Raw genomic sequence first — 26,456 nt, 5'->3', positions numbered from 1 at the left:
CTAGCCGCTCGAGAGCACCCTTACCTGCCGATCTATAAATGATGTCTCCATAATCTAGCATGGGTAGGATGGTCATCTGAATCAGGATTAGTTTGGCATCTGGGGGGAAAGAGGACCCGATTACGATAGAGGAAACCAAGTGTCGATTTAACTTTAGCCTGCAGCATTGATATGTGCTGAGAGAAGGACAGTGTACCGTCTAGCCACCTCTCAAGTACTTGTATGAGGTGACTACCTCAATCTCTAAACTCTCAGAGGTAGTAATCACACCTGTGGGGAGAGGGTCATTCTTCTTACCAAACCACATGACCTTTGTTTTGGAGGTGTTCAGAACAAGGTTAAGAGCAGAGAAAGCTTGATGGACACTAAGAAAGCTTTGTTGTAGAGAATTTAACACCACATTTTGGGGGAGGCCAGCTGAGTATAAGACTGTATCATCTGCATATAAATGGATGAGAGAGCTTCCTACTGCCTGAGCTATGTTGTTGATGTAAATTGTGAAGAGCAACGGATCTATTTTGTTATCAAAGCTCGAGTTTTGAAATATAATATGGTTTGAGAAGGACAATATTGGCAGGCTGGCATATAGCCAATAATCTATGATAGTGTATTAGGCCTACTGCACAAACCTCATTCCTACAGATCAGGTTTTATTGGGTTCATGTAAAAAAAAATGAAATCATGTTTTTTTTTAATCTGAGGGGTAGTTCTTGGATTCCTTTTTGATTGTGAAGGTGATCTTGACTCAAAAGGTTGGTGACCACTGAAATAGATTATTGTTGAGTTGCGACTGTCATTGAAAGCAGAGAGAGCCAGCCAGGTATATCACAATATTTTAAAACACTATCGTGGGAAAACTGTTTGGAAAGAAAATGGCCATTGCTGTAAAGATATGACAATGAAAAGACTCCAATCTGTCTTTTTAGTGATCAAAATTCTTAACTTAATTGAGCGAATAGTAGCCTATCTTATTGGCACCAGTGGAGAACATCGGCCATATTTCCGGTGATTGTGCATATGTCTTTATCATTGGGTCAGTGCCACTTTTAGTTGTTTTTGGACAATAACTTTCTCCTTGAGGTTAGATGGATGTCATATTGTATTTGTGTCACCCCTTTTCGTAGGCCGATTATATGGATCAGACAACAACTTTTTTTTCTGTTTGTCAGTGTCAGCAGTGTAGGCCACCCTGTCATTTTTGTAGTATTAAAAAAAAATGGTCCTGTACCGGTAAGAAATTAAATCTACTTTCACCCCTGGTTTTACATGGAACCCATAGGTGTTCTACCTGGATGCAAACAAAAGGGTTCTTTCTACCTGGAACCAAAAAGGGGTCTCTTATGTGAATAGCTGAAGAACCCTTTTAGGTTCTACACTGAACAAAAATATAAATGCAAAATGTAAAGTGTTGGTTTCATGAGCTGAAATAAAAGATCCCAGAAATGTTCCATATGCACAAAAAGCTTATTTCTCTCAAATGTTGTGCACAACTTTCTTCTTTGCCAATATAATCCATCCACTTGACAGGTGTGGCATATCAAGAAGCTGATTAAACAGCATAATCATTACACAGGTGAAACCTTGTGCTGGAGACAAAAGGCCACTGTAAAATGTGCCGTTTTTTTCACATAACACAATTCCACAGATGTCTTTTGAGGGAGCATGCAAGTTGGCATGCTGACTGCAGGAATGTTCACCAGTTGCCAGATAATTGAATGTTAATTTCTCTACCATAAATCACCTCCAATGTCGCTTTAGAGAATTTGGCAGTACATCCAACCAGTCTTACAATCGCAGACTATGTGTATGGCGTTGTGTGGGCAGGCGGTTTGCTGATGTCAACGCTGTGAACAGAGTGCCCCATGGTGGAGGTGGGGTTATGGTATGGGCAGGCATAAACTACAGACAATGAACACAATTGCATTTTATCATAGCAATTTGAATGCACAAAAAAAACGACATGAGATGCTGAGGCCATTGTGAGACCCATTTTTATTAAAGTATCTGTGACCAACAGATGCATATCTGTATTACCATTCATCTCAAATCTATAGATTAGGGTCTAATGAATTTATTTCAATGGACTGATTTCCTCATATGACCTGTAACTGTTTTTGTTAAAGAGTGTAGTAGGCTATTCATGTGTCTATAAATGGCAAGTGGAGCTGAACGTTTCAGATATTCTACTGGAACAAATAAAGAAAGGGGTTTTGACCTATGGGGTCAAAATTCGGATTTGAGAAACAATACCCAGCATACAACAATTATTTTACAACTGTTAAACGATACAGTGGCTAAATTCACCAATGAGTTGTGCCCATACAACGATTTTAAGTCAAACAAAACGTACATAGGCTCTGATTGGCTAAGCGTCGCCTCACGAGCCGGGTGTACCGCGGACTTGCCATCCTCCAAGACGCATGGTCAATATCACAACGCTGGCGCGCTGCAAAGGTAGGTTGTCATTGTTGTCTATGTCGTGTTTTTACGATAGATTATTTTAGAAAGCTATTTATGCTTCATAGATGAGACTATTCAACGCCTTTAACTTGAAATACCGGTTTGTCTCAATGAATGAATGGAAACGTTCAGCAAATGTATGCAAATGTTAATAATGCCAAAAATATACAATGAAATAAACGTTGTTTATTATTGTAGCTAGGAATGATGGCAGATTTTAATCGCCTCATTATAAGCATTTGTTGAATTATGGCTTGACTGGATCGGATCCATACGTAATGTAACAGCTAGATAGAGCTACACACGCTAGCGACAGAGCCACGTCTGGTAACAGTTGTTCATAATGCCATGTCAATTTGTTAGTCAATAGTAAGCTTGCTACTCCTATCCAGATTAATTAGTAGCAAAAACAATTTACTTCGCTATTGATCAATTAAACGTGTCTCACGCTAGATTAAACCAAATCAATGTGCTAAACTGTATGTGCCTTAGCGGTTATTGTAGTTTTTCCTGATTGTAGTTAAAATTGGTAGCTAGCATTTCCTAATGTATTTCGGTTGTGCATTCCTTACTGTGAGTTTTAAAAATGACAGCACGCCCTTGCCTGCTCACCCCATGGCTGCATCGGAAGCAGTCGGGTCTTTTCTCCTCTCTCTCTCTACCATAGGTATTGAGGTGAAAGGTGACACTCCCTCATTGGATGGCTCAACAGGTCCCAGCTCAGCTGTCACTTTGGTTCTTGCAAGGCCCATTAATCCTGCCTTTCCCCTGTGTGTCTCCACACACACACACACACACACATGCAATTTCTTGTAATTTCACACTCTGCTCTTGGAGAAGTTTTAGTGAGACCAGTTAAACTCCTTTACGGTGTCATTGGAGCATCATGTTGATTGTTTTCATTGTGCTCCGGTACAAAAACTTCCCTGAAGCCTATTATTGTGAGGACATTGTTATCCCCATTGCACTTGCCGAGTTGCTGGGTGTATTGTTTCCAATATGCCTATGTTTGCATATTGCAATCTGTACAACTTGCACATTTGAACAAATTATTGGTCAATAACAAGTTGCTCTGGCCTGGTTGCCTGTCTTGAGACAATGTAAAGCACAGATGTCGGACTCGTTCCATAGTGGGCCGAGTGCCTGCGGGTTTTCGCTCCTCACTTGTTCGTGATTTATGAATTAAGGTCACTATTTAGTTAGGAACTCCCCACACCTGGTTGTCTAGGTCTTAATTGAAAAGAAAAAGCAAAAACCTTAAGACATTAGGCCCTCCATGGATTGAGTTTGACACCCCTGATGTAAAGGGAATGGTCTCAGAGAGGTCTGTTCTGCTGCAACCTTTGGCCAAGTGAACCTAGGCAAAGGTAATCCAAGCTTATCCAGTGTGACCACAAGTAGCCTAGACTGATCAATGGGGTTGCTTCACTAACCAATAAAGGTGCGGCAAGTAGCCTAGTACAGGCGGCAGGTAGCCTAGTGGTTAGGGCGTTGGGCCAGTAACCAAAAGGTTGTTAGATTGAATCCTTGAGCTGACAAGGTAAACATTTGTCGTTCTTCCCCTGAAGAAGGCAGTTAACCCGCTGTTCCTAGGCCGTCAATGTAAATGAGAATTTGTTCTTAATAACTGACTTGCCTAGTAAAATAAAGATGCTTTAGAGTGGTTTCTACACTCTGTCCAATCTATGGCATTCATGATTGAGGGGTCTAGCTGATGAGATGACATTCTGGGTGCTAATGACATTGTTTTGTCTTTGTAGAACAGGAACAGATGCATTCATTCTGTCATTTGAAAGCCATTAACCTAGGTTGTATTTATAATGTAGATTCTTCTGTTGCTAAATGTTTTGCAACAGAAATGGTTTACTCCAAACAGAAACCAAAATGTTTCTATTGGACAAATTCAGGTAGGTCCCGTTTTCGTTCTGTTTGTTTGGTAAACGGTTTCCGTTGCAAGATATACTGAATACACCCCTGGACTTACTGACGGTGTCCTAAACCTCCTAGGATGTAGCATAACTAGGACTCTGAGTTTAGAGGGCACTTCTTCCACCCACAGATGGGACAGATTGTGGGCATAGAGCTTGGGACTCCATTATATGATATTAGCACCCCCCCCCCCCCCCCCCTCCCCAATTACTACTTACAGAGCTGTCCAGAAACATAGGCCTCCGTTGTTGTGACCTTGCTGAAATTATTTTCATTCATGTTGTTACTACTTTAGTCCATTTAGCATGTATACAAAGGGTCCTCATGTTATGAAACACATTCAGTTGTGACAATAGAGTTATGATCATAGTACTGTAATTCCTCTATTAATAGAGTAATGATCATAGTACTGTAATTCCTCTAATAGAGTAATGATCATAGTACTGTAATTCCTCTAATATAGTAATGATCATAGTACTGTAATTCCTCTAATAGAGTAATGATCATAGTACTGTAATTCCTCTAAAAGAGTAATGATCATAGTAGAGGTCGACCGAGTATGATTTTTCAACGCCGATACCGATTATTGGAGGACAAAAAAAGCAGATACCGATTTTAAAAATGTATATACAGTGGGGCAAAAAAAGTATTTAGTCAGCCATCAATTGTGCAAGTTCTCCCACTTAAAAAGATGAGAGAGGCCTGTAATTTTCATCATAGGTACACTTCAACTATGACAGACAAAATGAGAGAGAAAAAATCCAGAAAATCACATTTTTAATGAATTTATTTGCAAATTATGGTGGAAAATAAGTATTTGGTCACCTACAAACAAGCAAGATTTCTGGCTCTCACAGACCTGTAACTTCTTCTTTAAGAGGCTCCTCTGTCCTCCACTCGTTACCTGTATTAATGGCACCTGTTTGAACTTGTTATCAGTATAAAAGACACCTGTCCACAACCTCAAACAGTCACACTCCAAGCTCCACTATGGCCAAGACCAAAGAGCTGTCAAAGGACACCAGAAACAGAATTGTAGACCTGCACCAGGCTGGGAAGACTGAATCTGCAATAGGTAAGCAGCTTGGTTTGAAGAAATCAACTGTGGGATCAATTATTAGGAAATGGAAGACATACAAGACCACTGATAATCTCCCTCGATCTGGGGCTCCACGCAAGATCTCACCCCGTGGGGTCAAAATGATCACAAGAACGGTGAGCAAAAATCCCAGAACCACACGGGGGGACCTAGTGAATAACCTGCAGAGAGCTGGGACCAAAGTAACACACTACGCCGTCAGGGACTCAAATCCTGCAGTGCCAGACGTGTCCCCCTGCCAGTACATGTCCAGGCCCGTCTGAAGTTTGCTAGAGAGCAGTTGGATGATCCAGAAGAAGATTGGGAGAATGTCATATGGTCAGATGAAACCAAAATATAACTTTTTGGTAAAAACTCAACTCGTCGTGTTTGGAGGACAAAGAATGCTGAGTTGCATCCAAAGAACACCATACCTACTGTGAAGCATGGGGGTGGAAACATCATGCTTTGGGGCTGTTTTTCTGCAAAGGGACCAGGACGACTGATCCGTGTAAAGGAAAGAATGAATGGGGCCATGTATCGTGAGATTTTGAGTGAAAACCTCCTTCCATTAGCAAGGGCATTGAAGATGAAACGTGGCTGGTTCTTTCAGCATGACAATGATCCCAAACACACCACCCGGGCAACGAAGGAGTGGCTTCATAAGAAGCTTTTCAAGGTCCTGGAGTGGCCTAGCCAGTCTCCAGATCTCAACCCCATAGAAAATCTTTGGATGGAGTTGAAAGTCCGTGTTGCCCAGCAACAGCCCCAAAACATCACTGCTCTTGAGGAGATCTACATGGAGGAATGGGCCAAAATACCAGCAACAGTGTGTGAAAACCTTGTGAAGACTTACAGAAAACGTTTGACCTCTGTCATTGCCAACAAAGCGTATATAACAAAGTATTGAGATAAACTTTTGTTATTCACCAAATACTTATTTTCCACCATAATTTGCAAATAAATTCATAAAAAATCCTACAATGTGATTTTCTAGATTTTTTTTCTAATTTTGTCTGTCATAGTTGAAGTGTACCTATGATGAAAATTACAGGCCTCTCTCATATTTTTAAGTGGGAGAACTTGCACAATTGGTGGTCTGACTAAATACTTTTTTGCCACACTGTATATACACACCTTTTTGTAATAATGACAATTGCAACAATACTGAATGAACAATGAACACTTTTATTTTAACTTAATATAATACATATGGGCTTTTGGATGGGTGTTCTTAAGGTGATTCCACAGGTTGGTGGTATTTTTTGATTTAGCCGTTGCTGACCCCATGCTTACATCTTTATCACAAATAAGACACCTTGCTTTCTCTGGTGCCATTTCCATGTAATAGTCCCACACTGGTGCTCTGCTTTTCTCTGCCATCTGTAAAACACACACATACACAGCTCTGAAGTGACAATGATACTGAAGAGTCTGCTTAGGAGACAAATACTCTCAACTGTTTGAATAAAAATAGAGTTTAAGTTACCTGTGATGAATTTTGAAAACAAAAACTGTAATTTCTATATGCAGGAAATCCTATTTTAATAATGGACATGGTAAGAATTGACTACCAAAGTGCGAGTCATAATTCCCATGACGCCTTCTAGCAAAATCTGAAAAGCCGTTCCTTCATTCATTTATTCCATAGGATATTTTTAGTTTCACTTAAAATAAGGTTTGTGTTTCGTGTAGGCTTACACCACATTGCCAATTTTATAGCTGTGTAGATATCTATAGGACAAGGTAACTGATCAATATTGGCTAAATATAAGCGAAGATCATTTTTTTTGTAGAGTGGATTTATGATAAAATGTTGACAAACGTTACCTTTTCCTAGTGAGATTTACACGGGTATCAAAACGCTGAGGTGGTTTAAGCCTGAACCCTAACCTGCACGAAACACAGACCTTATTCGAAGTAGATCAAGACATTCTCTATGGAAGACATGAACGGTAAAATAACGAAGGAACCCCTTTCAAGTTCAGCCGCAAGTTATTACAGGAATTATAACGCGTTGACTATTTCTCTCTAAACCATATACCTTTGACTATTACGAGCCTGCTGCTGCCTACCACCCCTCAGACTGCTCTATCAAATATCAAAACATAGACTTAACTATAATAAACACACAGAAATACGAGCCTACGGTCAAATCCGGAAACTATCACCTCGAAAACAAAACGTTTATTCCGTTCCATATTTTATCTAACGGGTGGCATCCATGAGTCTAAATATTCCTGTTACATTGCACAACCTTCAATGTTATGTCATAATTACGTAAAATTCTGGCAAGTTAGTTCGCAATGAGCCAGGCGGCCCGAACTGTTGCATATACCCCGACTCTGCGTGCAATGAACGAAAGAGAAGTGACACAATTTCACCTGGTTAATATTGCTTGCTAACATGGATTTCTTTTAGCTAAATATGCAGGTTTAAAAATATATAATTGTGTATTGATTTTAAGAAAGGCATTGGTGTTTATGGTTAAGTACACATTGGTGCAACGACAGTCGTTGATTGCTTGTTTTTTATAAGATACATTTTATGCTATCTAGCAACTTACCTTGGCTTACTGCATTCGCGTAACAGGCGGGCTCCTCGTGAGGCAGGTGGTTAGAGCGTTGGACTAGTTAACTGAAAGGTTGCAAGATTAAAATCTGTCGTTCTGCCTCGTTCTTAGGGCGTCATTGAAAATAAGAATGTGTTCTTAACTGACTTGCCTAGTTAAATAAAGATTAAATAAAGGTGTAAAAAAAATATTTAAAAATCTGCAAAATCGGCGCCCAAAAATACAGATTTCCGATTGTTATGAAAACTTGAAATCGGCCCTAATTAATCGGCCATTCCGATTAATCGGTCGACCTCTAGATCATAGTACTGTAATTCCTCTAATAGCGTAATGATCATAGTACTGTAATTCCTCTAATAGCGTAATGATCATAGTACTGTAATTCCCCTAATAGCGTAATGATCATAGGACTGTAATTCCTCTAATAGCGTAATGATCATAGTACTGTAATTCCCCTAATAGCGTAATGATCATAGGACTGTAATTCCTCTAATAGCGTAATGATCATAGTACTGTAATTCCCCTAATAGCGTAATGATCATAGTACTGTAATTCCTCTAATAGCGTAATGATCATAGTACTGTAATTCCTCTAATAGCGTAATGATCATAGTACTGTAATTCCCCTAATAGAGTAATGATCATAGTATTGTACTGTAATACCTCCAGGTTTTGGATGTGTTCAGGTGTTGCATTATTGTAAACACTGCAGTTTAGGAAGAGCTTTTGTATGAACCAAATGCAGTGAGTTTGTCCCCCTTCTTAATCCTTAGGTGACCAGCCTGAAAGGGGGGGGGGGTATGTCAACTCCAGACACTGTGCTGCTGCTTAGACTTGGCCACTAGTAGTGAAGTGAGTATGTGCTTTGAGAGTGGCTATGATATAATCTGAGCCTGAGGTGTAGAATTTACCATGTAAATAAGCCCAGTCAGTGAATGAAAAGATTTGGCTTGAAGGACATCACTCACCACCAGTCACTTATGAGTCACAACGCCTCTGAAACAAGCATTGCTCTGGATGTATGTCCATAAGTAAAGAAGATGATGTAAATGAGTGATGAGATTAACCAGGACTCCATAACTGTGGGGTTGTAGATTAACCCATGTGTTATTGCAAAGGCCAGTTGAACTTCAGTGTCTCTGTCTTGATGTCTGATGGCTCACACTCCATAAATTGTTCTACGTGTTAATGGGAGTTGCTCCCCCTATCCAACACACACTAACACACAACATACCCCCTGTCCAGTATTTTCCGTTCAACCGTCATTTTGTTTTAAATAGCTGCACTCCCGCTCCTCCCTCCCTTCCCTCAGTCTGCTTGGCTGATAGGGCATGGGGTGATCCTTTACTTCCCAGTCTTGCCAAGTTTAGAGGTCGGGCGGGCTGCTGTAGTAGGTTTCAGGTTACCTTTTGGTTGGAAGGCAGAAAAACCTGGGAGGGCAAGCAAGGCTATGATGTGACTGGATGCATGGCTTCCCTGGCCAGACCTTGACTGATGTTCTTGGCCTGGTAGTGGTACTACTTGATCTATGTCGTCTGTCACCATCAGGATGTAACAGATTATTCAAAGTTCTTGTTACCTGGAGTAACCTCACATTAATATGCCTACACATTGTGGTACATAGCTAATTAACCTCCCCATCCATTGAACAGCAGCACAATCCTTCTGTCCTTTCCACTAATATTTTCCCAGTCAAATCTGCTGTTAAAATATATTTTTAAATATCTTTAACCATATCTTCACCCACTCAATCACCACTTCCTGTAATCATTCAGATATCTGAGGGGCTTCTGGCCAATGGGGTTGGACCATCGAGTCTGACCTTTGAGACATGACATATTACCTGTCCTCTGGTCACTGTGAACTGGCATCTGACCAGATAGGCTCCTGCACTATTGTCCACTGGCCAGCCACCTGTGAGGACAGACATATTGACCTGCTAAGAAGACCTATGTCTTTCCCTCATTCTGATTAGCTAGAGACGTGTGTGTGTGTGTGTGTATTTATTTTTATTTAACCTTTATTTAACTAGGCAAGTCGGTTAAGAACAAATTCTTATTTACAATGACGGCCTAGGAGCAGTGGGTTAACTGCCTTGTTCAGGGGCAGAACGACAGATTTGTACCTTGTCAGCTCTGGGATTCCATCTAGAAACGTTTCGGTTACTGGCCCAACGCTCTAACCTGTGTGTGTGTTGTATGTACAGTGACACATTTGTTGTTGTTTTGGCTCTGTACTCCAGCACTTTTGAAATTATACAATGACTATGAGGTTAAATTGCAAACTCGCTGTCAGATTTAATTTGAGGGTATTTTCATCCATATCGGGGGAACCATTTAGAAATTACAGCACTTTTTGTACATAGTCCCCCCCTCCATTTTAGGGAACAAAAGTATTTGGAAAAGTTCACTTATGTGTATTTAAAGTAGTAAAAAGTTTAGTATTTTGTCCCCTATTCCTAGCACGCAATGACTACAAAGCTTGTGACTCTACAAACCTATTGGATGTATTTGCAGTTTTAGGTTGTTTCAGGTCATTTTGTACCCAATAGAAATGAATGATAAATAATGTTTTGTGTCATTTTGTACCCAATAGAAATGAATGATAAATAATGTTTTGTGTCATTTTGGAGTCACTTTTATTGTAAATAAGAACATAATATGTGGATTTCTACATTTATGTGGATGCTACCATGATTACGGATAATCATGAATAATGAGGAGTTAGATTTTTTAATTTTTTTATGTTAAGATCACTGTCCAAATACTTTTGGGCCTCACTGTATGCCACTGGCCAGCCACCTCTATGTTGCTGTTATCTTTACTATTTATAGGCAACATGTGGCTTCTCTGAATCAGTGACACTTTGGATCAGCTAGCTACTCTTGGAGGCACTAGTATTGTAGCTCACTACAGTACACTTGCATTTGCTGAAAGTGCAGTAGTTTTGACCAGTTCTGAGACCCCAGTATTGTCTACCTGTTTTGTTTGGTGGCGGGTTGTGGATCAGAAGCTCACACTCTTAGTTGTGCTGTGGAGAAAGACATCTGAAGGACGTCTGAGCGTTTACATCACACTATGGTGCTCTCTTTAAACCTCTCCACGCTGCTTGTAAAACCTGGGGAAGGGAAGCATGTAGACAGAGCAGAGGTTTGTGGTTGTTAGGCTTTTTACTGAAACTCAAGTACTAGAGTAAGGCTTGGTTATAAATTGGTCAGTCTGTTATTATGCCACTTCCACCACACTGTCTTCAAATTCTATCAAATAGCCTACTTGACAGGAAAGCGTGGGGCCTGACAAGACTTGTCCTCCTTGTGTTGTGCATCTTTCTAGCAGCAGGTGATGTGTCTGTGTGTAACAGTCTGAGAATAAATGCATGGGACAATAATAGACAGAAGAAGTAGGTGAGAAGTCATGTTGGTCCTATAGGGTTACGTCAAAGGCACACATTCCTCCTGCCTGCTAGGCATGATCCACTGCTGGCACTGCATGGTGGCCATCACCTCCATATTCTGAACCCAGGGCTGTTGGCGTTAGCATGAAACACTTTATCTAGATAAAGCAGTTATCTAGCTAACTGATGTGGATTGAATCACTTGTTTGACTGGATATGATGTGTTGGCAAGAGGTCGGCAACAGGTTGCCCGCAATTTATTATAATTTTTTGGGGCCCCCCAAAGTTTATTAAATGTGTGTACTGTGCATTCGTAAAGTATTCAGACCCCTTGACTTTTTCCACATTTTGTTATGTTACAGCCCCCCTCATCAATCTACACACACTACCCCATAATGACAAAGTGAAAACAGGTTTTAGAAATGTTTGCAAATGTATTTTAGCCCCCCCCTCCGGAAATATAATGTTTTCCTAAATATTCAGACCCTTTACTCAGTACTTTGTTGAAGCACCTTTGACAGCGATTACAGCCTCGCATCTTCATGGGTACAATGCTACAAGCTTGGCACACCTGTATTTGGGGAGTTTCTCCAGTTCTTCTTTGCGGATCCTCTCAAGCTCTGTCAGGTTGGATGGGGAGCATCGCTGCACAGATATTTTCAGGTCTCAACAGATCGATCAGGTTCAAGTCCGGGCTCTGGCTGGGCCACTCAAAGACATTCAGAGACTTGTCCCGAAGCCACTCCTACATTATCTTGGCTGTGTGCTTAGGGTCGTTGTCCTGTTGGAAGGTGAACCTTCGAAGTTCTGAGCACTATGGAGCAGGTTTTCATCAAGGATCTCTCTGTACTTTGCTCCGTTCATCTTTCCCTCGATCCTGACTAGTCTCCCAGTACCTGCAGCTGAAAAACATCTCCACAGCATGATGCTGCCACCACCATGCTTCAGCGTAGGGATGGTGACAGTTTTCCTCCAGATGTGACACTTGGCATTCAGGCCATAGAGTTCAATCTTGGTTCCATCAGACCAGAGAAACTTGTTTCTCATGGTCAGAGTCCTTTGGGTGCCTTTTTGGCAAACTCCAAGCAGGCTGTCATGCCTATTACTGAGGAGTGGCTTCTGTCTGGCCACTCTACCATGAATGCCTGATTGGTGGAGTTCTGCAGAGATGGTTGTCCTAATGGAAGCTTCTCCCATCTCCACAGAGGAACTCTGGCGCTCCGTCAGAGTGACCATCGGGTTCTTGGTCACCTCCCTGACCGAGGCCCTTCTCCCCCGTTTGCTCAGTTTGGCCCAGGTGGCCAGCTCTAAGAAGAGTCTTGGTGGTTTCAAACTTCTTCCATTTAAGAATGATGGAGGCCACTGTGTTCTTTGGGACCTTCAATGCTGCAGAAATATTTTGGTACCCTTCCCCAGATCTCTGCCTCGACAGAATCTTGTCTTGGAGCTCCATGGACAATTCCTTCGACCACATTGCTTGGTTTTTGCTATGAACATGCACTGTCAACTGTGGGAACTTATATAGACAGGTGTGTGCCTTTCCAAATCATGTCCAATCAATTTATTTAAACACCGGTGGACTCCAATCAAGTTGTAGAAACATCTTAAGGATGATCAATGGAAACAGGATGCACCTGAGCTCAATTTTGAGTCTCATAGCAAAGGGTCTGAATACTTAGAAATACCTTTTATTTACATATTTTTTTTGTAATACATTTTTGCTTTATCATCATGGGGTATTGTGTGTAGATTGATTAGGGGAAAAAATAATTTAATTCATTTTAGAATAAGGCTCTAACGTAACAAAATGTGGAAAAAGTAAAGGGGTCTGAATACTTCCGGAATGCACTGTTTTTTGGCAACAAAAAAAACTAATCGGGAATTCAGCTAAAAGTGAATTTATTTTAGGAAATCTGGTCGAAGAGACATGATCGTAATTCAAGTTATGTTTCATCAAATACTTTTGATACCTGTTGGCGTCTTAAAGCAATTCCATATGTTGGTTTAGTAGCCCCCCCCCCCAGGTTTAGGCAGGTTTAGACTCTTGTGGGTTAATTTACCTTGGTCAATGACCAATACGCTGGGATGTAGGCCACTATCTGCTCCAAAGTTCAATAGAACCACAACCCTACACTCACTATAAAGGACCTTCTGCTCTGTGTGTTTTCATGACAACACTGATAAATGTTCCTGTCCCTACCTATTACTAGAGAAAGAAAGAGAGCGGGTTATTGGAGAGCATAGTGAACCCATTGTTCTACAGACTAGTAGTATCACACAGAGGATAAGACTAGCTATTAGTGAATGAATGCTGAAATCATGCCATGGGAATTTCAAACCTGAGAATGTTTACAGCGAGAGTATGATCTTTTAAATATAGAGTAGCATATGGATATCTAGATGTACATACTACCGCAATCAGCCTAACTATCCGGTGTCTGTATATAGCCTCGCTACTGTTATTTGTCACAGTCTTTTTTACTGTTTTTTAAAAACATTTTGACTTACCTATGGTTCACCTAATACCTTTTTTAAACTATTGGTTAGAGTCTGTAAGTAAGCATTTCACTGTAAGGTATTCGGCTGTTGTATTCGGCGCACGTGACAAACATTGATTTGATTTCACAACCAGTGTTCCCTGCTTAGTACTTGTTAACCTAGTAGCTAACTAACATAGAAATTGACCTTTTTAGGATACGGATTATGATTTGATTTATTAATGATTTGATTTCTCACCAGGAGGAAATTTGTTTGATGGTTTAGGACATAGTACCTGACTATGTTAATTTAACAATGCCTCTTCTTCCCAACAGACAGACAGACAGACGCTAGCAAAGGCCCAACCATGCAAGCCCAGCAGCTCCTGAATCAGCTGCGCTTCCCCGAGCTGGATGAGGTGCGGCAGTACCTGCGCAGCCTGTCCACACACACGTTGGTGGGTGTGGGGGCATTTGCTGCTCTCACAACCTACTGGTACACCACCCGGCCCAAGGCCCTGAAGCCACCATGCGACCTGAAAATGCAGTCCGTCGAGGTTCCGGTAAGGAGAGTGGGCACCGACCTGCTATTGTAAAGGACATGGCATGCTTTCTGTATGACGTGGCAATGCCTGAAAGTATCGTTATGTGTAAAGAGGTACGCGTTTTTTCTCTTTACTTTCAGCCCTGCATCAAGTTAGCCTCTTCAAGTAAAACCTCACTTCATGAGTCATAGTAAGGGCTGAATATGCCATCCTGAGAGTGGCATTATGTCATGGGTGGAGCGTACCCACCACACTTGGCCCAGAAAAGGCGTTGGCCAGCTTAGTTTGATGCGTGTGTAGCTATACTTGAGTGAGTAAACACAATGCTTCACACAAACAGAAATGACTCGGAAAAGAACAGGATGGATGAGCACAATGAACAACCTTCTCCACCGCTAGTCATTATACTATTAGCACACAGAGGAGTTCCTCAGTTTTAAATCTTGGTGTTTGTGCCGACGTCTTTGGTTCATACCTATTGTAGTCAGACAGTGAGCTAGTCGCCTGTATGATGGCTGTTTATTGTGTTTCCTGTCAGGGAGGAGAGTATGCCCGTCGGTCAGCGCTGTTGGACAGCGACAAACACATGACCCACCTATACAACGACGCCAAGACCATGTATGAGTTCTTCCTCAGGGGCGCACGGGTCTCCAGTGAGTGTCTCGCTAAGCACCTTATGTAGACTTGACGTACTATGCCGTTGAGGTGATTTGAAATGTTCATTGTGTGTTTTCCACTAGACAATGGTCCCTGTCTTGGAGCAAGACAACCAAGCCAGTCCTATGAGTGGCTGTCATACTCCGAGGTAGGACAACAACATTAATCTGTCACTTTCTCTTTTTATAGTATGATTAATATATTTCTGGTTAGATCTTATACCAAATGTAGTTTTAGGCAGTCAAAGATTGTTTGGTGCACTATTCTATCATAATTAGGCAGTCTACAAGGCCCCGTGGTGTGTCTGAGTGCTCTATTTAAACAGAAAGCCAGCCACTCCCATCCAAACCACAAGGGATTCCCCTCCCCCAGTGAGGAACTTACTCTGTCACTCTTCCTAGTGTTCCCCCTCTCCTCTGAGACCGCAGGGTCATATTCACTAGACACCAAACAGAGAGGGACTACCTGAACTTGTCCAATAAGAAACCGTTCTTGCAAAATGTTTTGCTACAGTCTGTACTAATGAATATGTCCCAGGTGTTTTGCAGAGTCATCCATCCAGGAGTGTGTATCATTAACTACCTAACGAGCGGTGTGCCCTTCACCCCTTCCCTAAAGAGCTGTTTGCCCTCCACCCCACCCTCCCCTGGGGCGGCAGGTAGCCTAGTTGTTAGAGCGTTGAACCGAAAGGTTGCAAGATCGAATCCCCGAGCTGACAAGATAAAAAAAATATGTTGTTCTGCCCCTGAACAAGGCAGTTAACCCACTGTTCCCAGGCTGTCATTGAAAATAAGAATTTGCTCTTAACTGACTTGCCTAGTTAAATAAAGTTTAAATAAATAGAGCTGTGTGCCCTTCACCCCTTCCCTGAAGAGCTGTGTGCCCTCCACCCCATCCCTAAAGAGCTGTGTGCCCTCCACCCCATCCCTAAAGAGCTGTGTGCCCTCCACCCCATCCCTAAAGAGCTGTGTGCCCTCCACCCCATCCCTAAAGAGCTGTGTGCCCTCCATAAAACGGTGCACAATTGGCCCAGTGTCTTACGGGTTAGGGTTTAGCTGTGGTAGGCCGTCATTGTAAATAAGAATTTGTTCTAAACTCACTTGCCGAGTTAAATAACGAGCTGTGTTTTCTCCACCCCCAGGTAGCAGAGAAGGCAGAGAACCTGGGCTCAGCGCTGCTCCACAGGGGACACACTAAAACCAAAGACCAGTTCATTGGCATCTTCGCTCAGAACCGACCAGAGGTGAGCAAGACCACTTGAAGAGCAGTACATCATGAAATAGGACAGTCACATACAATGTTAACCACATTCAACTGGTTCATTCTGAATCTGCTACATGTGGGGTAAATACTACACAGGCATTACTCTATAGAAGCAATATAAGACTGGTTTGAGTCATATGCGCTGTGTGTCTGCAGTGGACCATCGCTGAGCTGGCCTGCTATACCTTCTCCCTGGTGGCTGTGCCCCTGTATGACACTCTGGGCACTGAGGCCATCGCCTATGTCATCGACAAGGGTGAGCAACAACCAAGAGAAGCTCTCAAATAAGAATACATTTCAATTGTAATATTTCCATCAGCTTTTATATGCCCAGCTTATCTCGTTGAGAGAGAATTTCTTGTGGGTTTGGTGGTTGACCCTATTTACCTCTCTCTCTTTGTCTCTCTCTCTCTCCTCTCTGTCTCTTTCTCTCCTCTCTGTGTCTCTCTCTCTCCTCTCTGTGTGTGTACACGTGCGCACAGCCAACATTTCCAGCATACTGTGTGACGTCCCTGAGAAGGCCAGGCTGGTCCTGGAGTGCGTCTCTGGCAGGGAGCACAGTGTCAGAACCATCATCCTCATGGAGCCCTTTGATGATGAGCTGGTGGCCAAGGGGAAGGACTGTGGCATCGACATTCTCAGCCTGAGCCAAGTGGAGGTGAGGGGAGAAACTCTGACTTATAACTGGGTTGTCTGTGTTACCACTTTCGGAACTAAATTTGCTTCAAATTCTTTGAGCTTTTGTTTTTGTGTGCTAAACCGCAGACTTTAGGTAGGCGCAGTCTAGAATTGCGTTGTTTTGCGTCTGTCTTTACCACAAGTGAAGTCCTACAATCTGGTGTTGTCCTATGAGACTAGCTTTTGCTACTACATATTCAAGCTACGTTCATTCATGTTGTCTTCTTCTAGGCTATCGGCAAGGCCCACCACCACCAACCAGTTGTGAGTAAAGCTACCTATCTGTCCCTCCCTCCTGCCCCATGTTGATTGAAGTTGATTTCACCTTCATTCATTCAGTTCTTTGACCTGTGACCCTTTGCTCTCTGCAGCCTCCCAGTCCTGAAGACATGGCTGTTGTCTGCTTCACCAGTGGAACCACAGGTACGCCATTGTATGATCCAATGCCACATGGAGCACTGTCCTAAGATGGCCTCTATGGCCCTCTTGTATGGCTCTATCTGAAGAGTGCTGTTTAATGTGTCCACATGTATGAGGCTAGTCTCTCATTTTTGTGTTGTCTTCCTCAGGGAACCCAAAGGGAGCCATGCTGACACATGGGAATGTTGCTTCCAACTGCTCTGCCTTCATCAAAGTCATTGAGGTAAAACAATAGAACCGTGTTCTTTTACGACTAACACATATGTGAGCAAATAGGTTTGTGCATCGTCTTCTCCGCAGTTTAACTCCCATAGTTCAGGATGTAGTCACTTCATCCCCTTGGTATTCAAATGTTTCCTGTCGTTGTGAACCATACGAGCTAATGATTGTGAGGAAAGATGGTGTCAAATATCATGTTTACGCCCAACCTACTCATGTATAAACACTGTCTTGCCATCTAATATGATACCCACATGCTCATGAGGACTGTCTGTTGCTGTCTGACAAATTGTGCTGTGAAACCTTGTCTCTATTGTGTCTGGCTTGTCTGTCTTACTCTACCTCCTTTTTGCAAGTGCCAAGATTTACTGCTAAGCTATTTGTGCTGTAACTTATTTCTGAACCTCTTTCTTTCCTCTCTGCTAATGCCAGTGTATCTGTTTCAGCGCTAACCCGGTGTGTCTGTTTCAGCGCTAACCCGGTGTATCAGTTTCAGCGCTAACCCAGTGTATCAGTTTCAGCGCTAACCCGGTGTATCTGTTTCAGCGCTAACATGCTAACCCGGTGTATCTGTTTCAGCGCTAACATGCTAACCCGGTGTATCTGTTTCAGCGCTAACATGCTAACCCGGTGTATCTGTTTCAGCGCTAACATGCTAACCCGGTGTATCTGTTTCAGCACTAACATGCTAACCCGGTGTATCTGTTTCAGCGCTAACATGCTAACCCGGTAAATCTGTTTCAGCGCTAACATGCTAACCCGGTGTATCTGTTTCAGCGCTAACATGCCAACCCGGTGTGTCTCTGTCTTTCTGTGCTGCTCTGGCCCGCCTGCTTCTGGCCTCTCATCTACTCTCCTCTGGTTCTGTGGGCTCCAGGCCTGTTGCCTGCCTAACCACGAGGATGTACTGCTGTCATACCTGCCTCTGGCACACATTTTTGAGCGGGTGGTGGTTGTAGGGGGTCTCATAATCATTATCTCCCCTTGTTCTATGTGTTTTTGTTGTACGTGTGTATCCTTTAGGATCACCTCATATTAGACCACCACGATGTTCATATATCCTACCTGCCCCTTGCTCATATGTTTGAGAGAGTTGTAGAGGTATGTATCCATGCTTTTCTATCTTTGTGCTACTGTAAGTCCTCTGACCTTCAAATTCTTCTACTACAAAGTAAATGCGTGATGCTTTTTTGCCAGATATGGTCCCATATCTACAGACCTGTTTGAGTTTTACACATAATTTGTCCTTTCCAACTCTGTGCTATTCTAACCTCTGACCTCTCACCCTAGGGAGTCATTCTGGTGCATGGGGGGAGGATTGGTTTCTTCCAGGGAGACATCCGCCTGCTGATGGATGACCTCACCACCCTGAGGCCTACAGTGTTTCCTGTGGTGCCACGCCTCCTCAACAGGATGTTCGACAAGGTGAGAAACACTGACTCTCCTAACTACGTTTCCTGTAATGCCCTGCTGCCTGCTACAGCTCTCGTGTTGACTACAGTTGTTGCTTTATTTTGACCTCATAATGCCCTGTCTTCAGATCTATGGGCAGGCTAACACCTCTCTGAAGAGGTGGGTGCTGGACTTTGCCTTTAAAAGGAAAGAGGCTGAGCTGCTGAGTGGCATCATTAGGAGGGACAGCATCTGGGACAAACTCATCTTTAGGAAAGTGCAGGTACTGTATCTCCTCCCTGACTGAGAGAACTGCTATGCTTCTCAGATCACTGAATGGCACATAGTAAAACATGTCCAAAACTTGTCCAGCCATCTTAATGACCTCCTGATTCTAGTCTCTCGCTGGTGCCCACTGTAGGCCAGTCTGGGAGGACGGGTGCGTCTGATGATAACAGGTGCTGCCCCCGTGTCTGCCACGGTGCTGACGTTCCTGCGAGCCGCGCTGGGCTGCCAAGTGAGTCTGTCTTAGGGTCTCCACTGATGCATTCTGGGATTGGATAGCGCCAGCGGAGGTTGTAGTTTGGTGGTATACTGATGCCTAGCTGTAGGATCTCATGAGTGTTCCAGGCCAGTAAAGTGGATTGTAGGGGCTATACGTTTGTGTCGGACTAGTTAGTGCAAGGTCCAGGCTCTGAAAGTCACATGATGGGTAAATGGTTAACATACCATTCAAGACAATTGAAGTTTCTCAGGTAGAAATGTGCCTGTCAGTTTGGTATTGATATGAATGAAATCCAGCGGTATGTTATCAATACAAGACTCCCATGCAATGTCTAGGACAGACCCAGTCCTGCATCGTACATAAAAATAATGGAAACGGTACCAAAAAAGTATGTTTTCCTTTAACAGTTGTATGAGGGGTATGGACAGACTGAATGCACAGCGGGCTGCACAATGACAGTACCAGGGGATTGGACAGCAGGTAACAAACACACTTCCCCACCGTTACATTAACCGTCACACACATTAGTCATCCCGTTTATGGAGAGAGGTTATATACTATAGCCAGTCACCAACTCCCCCTGGGGGTCCTATGAGGTATGGCACCCTATTCCATAAGGCTCTGGTCAAAAGTAGTGCACTATATAGGGTGCCATTTGGGACATAGGCTAGTTGTGTTATGGAGGCTAACTCTGTCTGGGCTGTTTCTGTGCTTCCCTCCCCAGGTCATGTTGGAGCGCCCCTGCCATGTAACTCGGTGAAGCTGGTGGATGTGGCTGAGATGAACTACCTTGCTGCCAATGGAGAGGGAGAGGTGGGTGGGAGCCTGGCATTGCCCTTGGTACCAAGTGGCGCTGTTTAACATGAAGCTGTTACTCTACTGAAGTCTGTCACAAATGGCACCCTACTCCCTTTATAGTGAACTACTTTTGACAAGGGCCTCTGGTCATAAGCAGTAAAGGGAATAGAGTGCCATTTAGGATGCATTCAGAATGTAAAGATTGTGTATTTGCAGTGTTTACCTCATCAACATTGAAATGGGTCATATCCCCTTTACACTCCATGCACTAAGTCTATAGGATGTGTGTGTGTTTTTTTCCAGGTGTGTGTGAAAGGAGCTAACGTGTTTCTGGGCTACTTGAAGGACCCAGAGAAGACGGAAGAGACCATTGATGCTAACGGCTGGGTCCACACAGGGGACATTGGCAAGTGGTTACCGGTGAGTATGTAACTCACTCACACACAGGCCAGTTTATTAGGTACCTATCTAGTACCGGTCGGACCCCCTGTGCATCCAGAACGTCCTGAATTCTTTGGGGGGGTAAGGATTCTACAAGTCGGGAAATGTGCCACAGGGATGTTGGTCCATGCTGACGCAGTGGCATCACACAGTTTTTGCAGATTGGAAAGCAGTACACCCGTCACCAGCCTGTACCATTCACACCAGGCAGGATGGGCCATGGACTCATGCTGCTTACGCCAAATTCTGACTCTGCCATCAGCATGACTCAACAGCAACCAAGATTCATCAGAACAGGCAACGTTCTTCCACTCCTCAGTTGTCCAGTGTTGGTGAGGGAGTGCCCACTGGAGGGGCTTCTTCTTGTTTTTAGCTGATAGGAGTGGAACCTGCTGTGGTCGTTTGCTTCAATAGTCCATCTATGACAAAGAACGACAAGTTGTGCGTTCTGAGATGCCGTTCTGCACACCACTGTTGCAATGCGCCGGTATTTGTCCTCCTGTTAGCTTGCACAATACTTGCCATTCTCCTTCAACCTCTCATCAACAAGCTGTTTTCGCCCACCGGACTGCCGCTGACTGGATGTTTTTTGTTTGTTGCACCATTCTCGGTAAACCTTAGACACTGTCCTGGGTGAACATCCCATGAAGGCGGCCGTTTCTGAGATACTGGATCCGGCACGCCTGGCACCGACTATCATACCACACTCAAAGCCGCTTGGGTTTCTGTTTTGCCCATGCTAACATTCAATCAAACAGTAATATGCCTGCTTTTATATATACCAAGCCACGACAACATGACTCACTGTAGGAGCGAGCCATTTTTGTGTACCTAATAAACTGGCCACCGAGTGTGTATACAGCATCTATATCCGCCTAGTGTTTCATAACACTCTTATTACGATCTCTCATCTTTGTGTACAGAACGGCACTTTGAGAATTGTGGACAGGAAGAAGCACATCTTCAAGCTGGCCCAGGGAGAGTACATTGCACCAGAGAAGATAGAGAATATCTACACCAGGAGTGACGCAGTGGCCCAGGTCTTTGTGCATGGGGACAGCCTACAGGTAAGGAGGGATTGATACTGTGTCCATAAGGAAAATGGATATACTACTTGGTCATATTCATTAGAAAGTTAATGGACTGAAACTGGGAGGTACTACCTGCACTTTTTTTTTTAGATGCTAAACGTTTTGCTACGTTTAGTGCTAATGAATACGACCCTGGTATCCACCTCATTTTTTTAACGCTTTTAAAGCACTGAAGCCAAACGCAGAACCTATGGATACAACTTTCTCTGCGCTTGAGCATTATCATCATTAATATGCACCCCGCTAGAAATCCCTGCATTAGCATGTTTCTGTTAGTTGATACATCATGACAAAATACGCCATATTACTGTCCTAATGTGCCTGGACCTTGTAGGCTAAATGATGAGAAAAAAATAGTTGCCCAATCAGGCAGGCTAGATGCAGGTATTTCTAAATGAATATGCATTTAAAACGCCAGGCTTTTGTAGTGGTTATTCAAATAAGTGGTTATTTTGTAATGGTTATTCACTGCAGTTTACATTCTAGACTACAGTTTTGCACTCACTTGAAAACAATAACGTTCTTCATTACATTGTGTTGTTGTAGTCTAGGTAGGATACATTTCTTGTCCCTAAAAAACTGAAACAATAAGGTAGCTTCTCAAGCTGATGACCTGGCACGCCACAGCCTCGGCGCCACAGCCTCGGCGCCACAGCCTCGGCGCCACAGCCTCGGCGCCACAGCCTCGGCGCCACAGCCTCGGCGCCGGACATAGTGTAGGCTACCTAACCTATGATTTCCTTATCCGATAAAGTATTTTTTTATTTTGCTGTGTAAATCGACTGGCTATTCACTGCAGTATTAAGCTTAACATTGAGCTTATGAATTATGGGCTAATATGCATATGCTTCTAATTTAGGTGAGAGGCTACATCTCTAGCCTGTCTGTCTTCATTGTTCTGTAGCGCAATTACGCACATGTCTGTCTTCATTGTTCTGTAGCGCAATTACGCACCTGTCTGTCTTCATTGTTCTGTAGCGCAATTACGCACCTGTCTGTCTTCATTGTTCTGTAGCGCAATTACGCACCTGTCTTCTCCGCTGCCACGGGCGAATTCACTTACATCTTGTGGGTCCCAGGAAAACCCACACTACAAAAGATTGTTGGACACTTATTTCGACTTATTTTCTTCAGCCTGTTGGAGGAGAGATACAGGTTATCCTGTAGTAGGCCATATTATCCTATAGTAGGTCTGTCTTAACACTGGGCTGCATCCTGACAACACCTTGAGTGTCCTAATGTACCTTTCTGACCTAAACTGTCCAGAATAGACCAAAACTGATCCAAATGGTTACATGACCAGGTCTAAGCTGTTTGCCTCTGCTGTTATTTTGACATGAAACAACAGGAGGTGTGAGCGGTTATTCAAGTTAGGCTGTAAACAGCAGTGACGGCTATGGACAATACATAATGACAACGCGAAAACAGGTTTTAGAAATGTTTGCAAATGTATTTAAACCCCTCCCGGAAATATCACATTTTCCTAAGTATTCAGACCATTTACTTAGGTCTTTGTTGAAGCAACTTTGGTAGTGATTACAGCCTCAAGTCTTTTTGGGTATGATGCTACAAGCTTGGCACACATGTATTTGAGGAGTTTCTCCCATTCTTCTCTGCAGATCCTCTCAAGCTCTGTCAGGTTGGGCAGAGAGCGTCACTGCACAGCTATTTTCATCCCCACTGTATGATGCTGCCACCACCATGCTTCACCGTAGGAATGGTGCCAGGTTTCCTCCAGACGTGACGCTTGGCATTCAGGCCAAAGAGTTCAATCTTGGTTTCATGAGACCAGAGAATCTTGTTTCTCGTGATCTGAGTCCTTTAGGTAACTTTTTGCAGATTCCAAGCAGGCTGTCATGTGCCTTTTACCGAGGAGTCGCTTCCGTCAGGCCGCTCTACCATAAAGGCCTGATTGGTTGAGTTCTGCAGAGACAGTTGTCCTTCTGGAAGGTTCTCCCATCTCCACAGAGGAACTCTGGAGCTCTGTCAGAGTGACCATCGGGTTCTTGGTCACCTGTTTGGCCGGGTGGCCAGCTCTAAGAAGAGTCTTGGTGGTTCCAAAAGTCTTCCATTTAAGAATGAGGGAGGCCACTGTGTTCTTGGGAACCTTCAATGCTGCAGAATGTTTTTTGATACCCTTCCCCAGATCTGTGCTTAAACACAATCCTGCCTCGGAGCTCTGCAGACAATTCCTTCGACCTCATGGCTTGGTTTTTGCTCTGACCTGCACTGTCAACAGTGGGAACTTATATAGACAGGTGTGTGCCTTTCTAAATCATGTCCAATCAATGGAATTTACCACCGGTGGACTCCCAAGTTGTAGAAACATCTTAAGGATGATCAATGGAAACAGGATCCACCTTAGCTCAATTTTGAGTCTCATAGCAAAGAGTATGAATACTTGTGTAAATTAAAAATGTCTAAACCACGTTTTTTATTTGTCATTACGGGTTATTGTGTGTAGATTGAAGAGGGAAACAATTATATAATACATTTTAGAATGTTGTAATGTAACAATGTGGAAAAAGTCCATGTCTGAATGCACTGTACATTGAAGTATTATTTGCAGTTGTCACTGACGATGAACACACCATGAAAGCACTGAATGGTCTGAACCAGTATCTGTGTTACCACCTTATTAATAGGAAGTGTGCAGTAGGATGTGTTGATCAGTTGATGACAGGTGTAGGAATGTAAAAGGAGAAACATTCCTCTAGTGGGGATGCTCACCAATGTTTTATAGTTATGTAGCCTGTAATTTATCGTTAGTTATTGTTATTGGCTTGATGGATGGCCCGGGCCTTAACTCTGACACAACTTACTTTATCACAACAGACCTAGCCTACTAGTAGGTCTAGCTAACATTAGCGAACTTGAATTTTAAAAAAAATATTAAATTACACTTATACACTTGTTTACTTTTATACTCTATAAATTGACTCTTTCAAATAATTTACTCTGACAAGTTTGCCACTGGCACACTGCAGTAGGGAAGTAAAGTGGGAGTCAAATCCTTCACTTCTGTGTTTGGCTGTGCTCATGGCAACATTGGGAAATGAGGTGGACAGAGTGAGAATGCACAGCCCTCAGCTATAATGTTGTGTTCTCCTCCAGGCATGCCTAGTAGCCATCATTGTGCCAGATCCTGACTTCCTTCCTGGCTGGGCCAAGAAGAGAGGACTGGAGGGATCCTACGGAGACCTATGCAACAACATGGTAGGACCACTGACCATCTGCACCGATTCACAATTTAGACTTGATATATTTTCAACAGTCTCTCTCCATATAGAAGAGGGGTGTCAATGTGGATCCCTTGGTCTGTAGTTGGACCATGATAGCTGGCTAGACTAACTTAACAATCAAAAAATGTTAACTGACATGGGCTAATTGAGTGACTGACATAAGAGAAACTGCAGATTTGATTTATTTTTAATTCGGGGGGGGGGGGGGATTGAGCTGCGGACCTACAAAAGGCAGGGTTGCAGGCCGGTAGTTGCCCATCCCTGATATAGAACATTGACTTGAATATGTTGGAGAATTCACACCATTGAAATGAAGTGCTTTTGTCTCTGTAGGATGTAAAGAAGGCCATCTTGGAAGACATCTTGAAACTAGGAATAGACAGTGGTCTGAAATCTTTTGAGCAGGTAAAGGGTTAATTTTAGACAAAATATTTGAGAGAATATTAACAGTCTGTTTGATTACATATCAGGTCTTAACTAGAGAACATGTTTCATGTCTCTTGTTTTGATCAGGTGAAGGACATCACCCTGTTCACAGAGATGTTCTCTATCCAAAATGGACTTCTCACTCCCACCCTGAAAGCCAAGAGATCAGAACTCAGGAACTACTTCAGGGAGCAGATTGACAAACTGTACTCCAAGATCAAGATGTGAACAGTGGGAGGACGGAAGGTAGGGTGTAACCAGAGCTGGTAGAGGTCTTCTATGAAACTGATTGAGGACATGTCTGTGAGGCCTGGTCTATGGATACACTTTACCCTGTATGACCAGTTGCTCTCTGTCTGAATAGGAACAAAACACAATAGGATCATTAGGGAAGAATAAACTGTTCTTGATGTCACTCTCAACTGTCAGTAAATGATACCACATAGCATCAGTACTGTAAATAATACCATATACTGGTATATAGCAACTGTCAGTAAATGATACCATACCTCATTAGTCTTCTCGTGTACAGAACAAACGACACACCCGGCTCTCATTTTTCAGGGCTTCCTTTTCCAAAGCTGGTCTATCTATCTTGCTACTAGTTGAGTATTGTGAGCACGTCAGTCATCTACGTTGTCAATTGGTGATGTTCAATAGGTCAAGTGAATGAGGTACCAGTAAACCACCACCGTCCAGTGCCATCATGTATATTACTAATCAAATCACGTTTTACATGCGTCAAATACAACAGGTGTAGGTAGATCTTACTGTGAAATGCTTACTTAAGAGCCCTTAACCAATGATGCCAAGTTTTTTTTTTTAAGTATGAAAACTTTGCTAAATAAACTAAAGGAAAAATAGTAACACA

The 26,456-nt window shown here is 43.0% G+C and overlaps 1 protein-coding gene across 3 annotated transcripts; it reads left to right on the top strand.

Moving 5' to 3' along the window:
* Positions 1-2,388: 2,388 nt before the first annotated feature.
* LOC139390639 (long-chain-fatty-acid--CoA ligase 1-like) lies at positions 2,389-26,456 on the top strand. 3 transcript variants are annotated; one of them, XM_071137897.1, is made up of 21 exons: positions 2,389-2,454; positions 14,245-14,471; positions 14,992-15,106; positions 15,194-15,258; positions 16,252-16,353; positions 16,530-16,629; positions 16,856-17,031; positions 17,283-17,315; positions 17,423-17,474; positions 17,621-17,694; positions 18,714-18,791; positions 18,981-19,115; positions 19,231-19,365; positions 19,504-19,599; positions 19,995-20,067; positions 20,312-20,400; positions 20,689-20,805; positions 21,750-21,893; positions 25,032-25,133; positions 25,493-25,564; positions 25,673-26,456. In XM_071137897.1, exons 1-21 carry the CDS (start codon positions 2,421-2,423, stop codon positions 25,811-25,813), a joined length of 2,160 nt encoding a protein of 719 aa, XP_070993998.1. In that variant the 5' UTR covers positions 2,389-2,420; the 3' UTR covers positions 25,814-26,456. The 3 variants fall into 3 exon arrangements, with proteins under 3 accessions (XP_070993998.1, XP_070993999.1, XP_070994000.1); XM_071137898.1 differs by having other exon boundaries at positions 19,023-19,115; positions 25,673-26,055; XM_071137899.1 differs by lacking the exon at positions 2,389-2,454 and adding an exon at positions 8,870-8,890 and having other exon boundaries at positions 25,673-26,446.

Source organism: Oncorhynchus clarkii, chromosome 31 (assembly GCF_045791955.1).
Source record: "Oncorhynchus clarkii lewisi isolate Uvic-CL-2024 chromosome 31, UVic_Ocla_1.0, whole genome shotgun sequence".
NCBI classification, from domain to species: Eukaryota; Metazoa; Chordata; class Actinopteri; order Salmoniformes; family Salmonidae; genus Oncorhynchus; species Oncorhynchus clarkii.
This window is presented reverse-complemented; position numbering and strand designations above follow the sequence as displayed.